Below are 6,000 nucleotides of genomic sequence, written 5' to 3' on the forward strand. Positions count from 1 at the left end.
AAATGCCCATTTTGCAGACCGTGAGAGGTAATTTCACCCACTTTGTCCTGCCGGCAGCGCAAGGGCTGCGGTGAGAAGGGAGCACAAGGATCTCAGCAAGTTGCTCCAGCTTCTTTCCTCTGTTTCTCGTTGGTGTTTTCCCGGGGTGTCCCCATGACCTGCGATGTTGCAGCAATCCAGGATGCTGCCCTGACCTGGGATGATGCCCTGGCCGGGGGTTCTGCAGTGCCTTAGGGTGCTGTGCCTCCCTGGGTGCTGCATTTCAGGCTTCCAGAGGAGGTTGTGGAGCCTCCTTCCCTGGAGATAGTCAAAAGTCATCTGAACACAATCCCAAGGGATGAGCTCTGGGGGATCCTGCTTGAGCAGGGAGGTTGGGCTGCCTGATCTCCAGTGGCCCCTTCCAACCTGAACCAGTCTGTGACTCTGATTTCCCCGGGAGGCAGCACTTCCCTGGGGGCTGTGGTGACTCAGGATCATAGAATCATGGAACAGTTTGAGTTGGAAAGGACCCTAAAGACCATCTGCTTCCACCCTTCCATGTGGGCAGGGACACCTTCCACTAGCCCAGGTTGCTCCAAGCCCTGTCCAACCTGGCCTTGGACACTCCCAGGGATTCCAGGGGCAGCCACAGCTTCTCTGGGCAGCCTGTGCCAGGGCCTCCCCACCCTCACAGGGAAGGATTCCTCCCCAATATCCCATCTAACCCGTGTCAGTGGGAAACCACTCTCCCTTGTCCTGTCGCTCCTGGTTCTTACCCCAAGTCCCTCTCCAGCTCTCTTGGAGTCCCATTAGCCCTGGAAGGGGTCCCAGGATTCCCCAGCTGCTCGCTGAGACGCTGCACTTCCCTGGGATGCAGCTGCAGCCTGGGGTGCTGAGCACCCCACGGGTGCCCTCAGGGTGGGGAGGGAGGCAGGGAGGGAACCCCCCCTGTGCCCTCCCAGCTCACTCCCTGCTCTCCCCGCTCTCCCCAGTCGACTTCATCGGCGGCTTTGACTCCTACGGGTACCAGGCACCACAGAAGACGTCACACCTACAGCTACAGCCGCTCTACACGTGAGTCCTCGCGGGCAGGGGCGACACCTCCCACTCGCCCGGGCTGCTCCAAGCCCTGTCCAACCCGGCCTTGGACACTTCCAGGGATCCAGGGGCAGCCACAGGGTGCTCAGGAGGTGCCAAGGCGCTGCACTGAGATCCTCCCGTGGCACCCTCACAGCCCAAAAGGTTTGGGCTCAGGTTCCATCCCGGCTGGGCAGTTCTGGGGGATGGTTTGGGGTTTGCTGGGTGTCTGTGCTCAGCCCCACCCTGGCAGTGCCCCGGGGCAGCAGCAGCTCCTCCGAGAGGCACAGCTGACTCCTTCCCCCTCTCCCTCACCCACTGAGCTTCACTAGGCAAACACTCCAACGAGATAAGGCTGCCAAGTCTAAAGGAATTAACCTCTGCCCGCTGCCAAAAATTAATTACATTTGCAGCCTTGTATGCAAATTCAAGGGCACAATTAGAGATGCAAAGAGGGGCTGTGGTGGAACAAGTGCATCTGTGACAGTGCTGGGCACTGCCAGGCTCTCCCATGTGCCCAGCCTGGTTCTGTGCCCCCCTGCGAGGAGCTGGTCCTTCCCTGGAGCCCCCAACCCTCCGGGGTTATCATTTTTATTTACTCCAGTATTTTAGAATTTTATTTTTAATTTATTTTGTAATAAATAATATGCGATTTTATGTTATAAATTATATTTATTTATATTATTTTCATTATTATTTATTATTTTATTCTTCTATTATTTATTTATATTATTACTTCAGGTTATAGATACAATATATATATTATATACTTATATAACATAATATATAATTATATATAATGTATTTTATGTATTATATGTAATATAATACATAAATAATATAATATGTAATACATAAATAATGTAGAAATATAATATATATAATATGTCTGCATATACTCATAATATATTTTATATATTATATATACTATATATGTATATAATATAATATGTATTATATTATGTATTATAATATGTTATGTTATTTATGCATTATATAATATATAATAAATAATATAATATATAATACATAAATAATATGAAAATACAATATATATTATATATGCATATATGCATAATATATTTTATGTATTATATATACTATATGTGCATTATATATATTATAGTATATATTATGTAATGGTTATATAGGTTATATTAGGTTATATAGTATAGACAGCCATTCCAATTTATATAATATATAAATAACATTTTTATATTAAATTACATATGATTTTATATTTATAAGTAACACATAATTTTATTTTATTGTTTTTATTTATAATTTTCTGGGGAATAATTTTTTCAAGGCCTGAGTGGGGCATGGTGGGGTGGGGACATGGATGGTGCCAGCACCCACATCCTGGGGGTCAGCGAGGGATAATCCCTCCCCCAGTTGGGAGCCCACCCTTGGATGAGTGCTCAGGGCAGCAGGAGTTGGGAATATCCACCGGAACATCCATTTTAAGTGGTGGGAACCTCAGGATTTGGGGGGATATCAGCTGGGATATCCATTTTAAGTGGTGGGAACACCAATTTTAGACACCTAGGGGACCCAAAGGTGATGGCAGGGACCTGCTTTGGGGTGCCAGGGGGTCACAACCAGGACCTTGTCGCTGTGCTGCAGCTCCCCCGACCTCCAGCCTTCCCCAGCAGCTTGTTAATGACCCTAATTAATGCTACTGTAATTTATACAAGGTGCCCCCATCCCCCTGACAGCAAAGGCAGGTTTGCAGGCTTGGGGGGCTCATCCTGCCCCCGAGGTGGCACCTGAGGGGCACTCAAGGGGTGAGGGACAGTGGGGACCCCATCCCGGGGAGGGACCTGGGGGGTCTCTGTGCCACCAGCGAGAGGCCAAACAAGGGGCTGTCCTGGCTCGGGGGGTGGGGGAGGCCACTCGTGTCCCCAGGGCCGGGCTGGGCAGGACGGCAGGGCCACAGCCCCAGGAATTACAGCTCGTTCTGCAGCTTCCAATTAGCCCTAATTGAATTAATGAGCAGCGGCGCAGGGGAGGAGGAGGATGTGCCACGGCAGCCCCTCGTCCCCTCGGGTCCCTCCTGCCCAACCAGGGTGGCACCAGGCCCTAAATGTGTTGTGACCGCCCTCCCCCCCCCGGGCGGGGCTCTCTGCTCTAAAATCCTTCCTGTAACACACGGGAAACACGGGTTGGGAGCTGAGACCTGGGGCAGTTGTGACAGGGGTGTGTGGAGGGTGGGGGGACTCCCCAGTGCCCCATGGGGGAGGACTGGGCATGATTCTGGTCATGATCTGTCATGGTTTCATCTAAGCCCCCCCAAAAAGTGGCTCATTCAGCCCCCCCCGGGGATGGGATGAGGAGGAAAATCGGAAAGGGAAAACCTGGGGGGTGAGATAAGAACAGTTCAATAATTGACATTAATAAATATATAATAACGAGACTAATAGCAATGGTGGTAGTAATAGTACTAATGGTATTATTATATATTATCTATTATATATTATATGTATTATATATATTATATATTATATATTATACATATGATATATAATATATATAATATTATTATATATCTTCTTATATTATATATAATAAGATATATTATATATAGTGTTATACAATAGTAGCAGCTGTAGTAGTAACAACAACAACAACAACAACAACAACAATAATAATGAAAATAAATAATAATAAATAAATGAATAAATAAATAAATAAATAAATAAATAAATAAATAAATAAAAAGAATAAACCCCAAAAACACTGTGTCACCATGGCGGGGGCATCAACCCCTTGGGCCTCCCCAGCCTGGCCTCTGTCACTCTCTGACATTTTTGGGGGGTGAAAGGAGGGCAGTGGCCCTTTCAGAGCCCCCCTCGAGTCAGCCCAGCAGGTCCCTGCGCCCACGGCTGTGACCCCTTGTCCCCAGGGGGGACACACGGGGGGGGGTCACTCTCCTGATTCCTCCTCTCCATTCCCAGGTCCGGGTAACCTCCTTCTGCCCTGGATCCGGCCCCAGAGCCAGCGGTGACAGGACCCCCCTGGAGCCACCACACCCTCGATGACACAACCCCTGGAGAGGGGGAGACACCCCCAGGAGCACCCCACGACACCCCAGAACGGAGCCAGGAGCTGCACATCTGTCCCAGCCTGGAGGCCTCCGATCCCAAACCGCTCCCAGCAGGATGTGGGGGGTGGACACAGAGGGATCCCTCCCAAGCTGTGCCACCCCTCTGGGCTCCAGCACCCCCGGGATGGGGACAGGGGGACACGCAGGAGGTGGCAATGCTCACAGGACACTCTTTGTTCTGTTTCTCCCAGCCTGGCTCTCCTTGGAGCAGAGGGGCCCTTCCCGGTGTGCCGGGAGCCCGGAGTGGGAGTGGGGCAAAACCAACCAGTTTGGAGCAAACTGGGACCAGGGGCAGGGGACAAACACTGCTCTGGGGACAGCAGGGCACACAGAGCAGCATCGGCCTCCGTGGGGTTGGGACAATTTCCTGAAACTCTGGATTTGGGGGTCGGACTGGCTCCAAAAACAGGGGATCTGCTCACAGAAGGAATTTTCCAGGCCCCCCCCAGTTGGATGAAACAGCATTGAAGGGGCTTGGTCTGGGATGAAGAGGAGCCTCGAGGAGCTGGAGCTGGACAGCAGCATCTTTCCTGGACCCCCCAAATCTGGGGACAGGGGAGGACACACAGCACCCCAAAAACCCCCCTGCCAGCCCCTTCATCCCTCCCCCATTCCTGGGGGGACCTCTCCAACCCGGCAATAGCGACGCTGCTTTTGGTGCAGCCCCTTTCTGGCTGTTTTAACAAATCTAATGAATGTTTTGGGTTGGTTTGTTTTTTGGTTTGGTTTTTTTTTTTTAATCATCGGTTTGGGTTTTTTATTTAATTTGAAGTGCCTGAGTAGACTCTGGCTGAGCCCCTCCCGAGGCCAACATCGTGCCTTCAGCAACACTGTGCCCCCACCAGGGCTGCCCCTGTGCCCCCCAGCCTCTCACCCAGGGGCCTCCCTCCAGCCCCTTCATCCACGGGGGGGTCTCGGTGGCAAATTCATCATCAGCTCCAGTGGCAGAAGAGGGATGTTGGCACGAGGGGAATGTTTTTGGGGGGGGTGGAATGTGGGAGGTGTGTTGGGCAGCAAAGGAAAACGAGCTGGGAAGGAAAAGCCTCAAAAGCAGGATCCAAAAAACAAGTTCCCTGAAACATCCCAGCTCCACCAGCCCTGTTGTTCTCTTTTATTTTTTTCCTGGAGGTGGGATGAGGCTCCTTCAGGATCCCTGGGTCTGGCCCCAAGCCCACCCTTCGCATCGGGGAGCAGGGGGTGTCAGATGAATTCCAACTCCTGAGTGTTTGTCCTTCAGTTCTGGGGTATTTGGGGACTTTTTGTTTCACCCTGGAGTGATTTTTTCCAGTGAGGTGAAGTGCCACCACCCCGAGCTGGGATGAGCTGCAGCCACCCCACAGCCCCTGTGCCGCCTCCAGCCGAGCTGTGAACTCTACAGGCAATAATTTATCCACCCTTTCTCCCTCTTTTTACTGAGAAAAACCGTGTTTTTCAGGCAATGCATCCCCCCTCGTCCCCCAAAACACATCCCCATCCCCAAGGGCTGCCCAGCCCCAGGACCAGCAGCATTTTTGGGGTTTATTTTCCTCTCCAGGACAAAGGATCCTCTCGCTGACCTGCCATGGGATGGGATGGGATGGGATGGAACTGGCAGACACTCCCCTGCTCCAAACCCTTCTCAAATCCATCAGGAAGCAGAAGGACAAGGTTGCTGGCCTCTAAGACTCTTGGAGAGAGCTCCCTGCCCCGGGCTCGGCGGGAGCCAGGCACCGGCGCTCCGCCACCTTCGCTTTGTTCTTTTCTTTCCGTTGGCTTGGTTTTCTATGAGCCTGTATTTGTAATGTGAACCCAGGATTTCTTTTCTATTCCGTAATTATAAAAGTCGAAGGAAAGTTTCA

At 50.9% G+C, this 6,000-nt stretch overlaps 1 protein-coding gene across 1 annotated transcript in view; it reads left to right on the forward strand.

Annotated features, from left to right (window-relative positions):
* NKAIN1 (sodium/potassium transporting ATPase interacting 1) overlaps positions 1–6,000 on the forward strand; it is a 34,975-nt gene extending 28,975 nt beyond the window's left edge. Inside the window, exons 6-7 of the mRNA XM_032709999.1 lie at positions 972–1,053; positions 4,014–6,000. Coding sequence (XP_032565890.1) covers positions 972–1,053; positions 4,014–4,023 — 92 coding nt within the window. The 3' untranslated portion in view covers positions 4,024–6,000. The remainder of the gene's footprint in view (positions 1–971; positions 1,054–4,013) is intronic.

This window comes from Chiroxiphia lanceolata, chromosome 24 (assembly GCF_009829145.1).
Source record: "Chiroxiphia lanceolata isolate bChiLan1 chromosome 24, bChiLan1.pri, whole genome shotgun sequence".
NCBI classification, from domain to species: domain Eukaryota; kingdom Metazoa; phylum Chordata; class Aves; order Passeriformes; family Pipridae; genus Chiroxiphia; species Chiroxiphia lanceolata.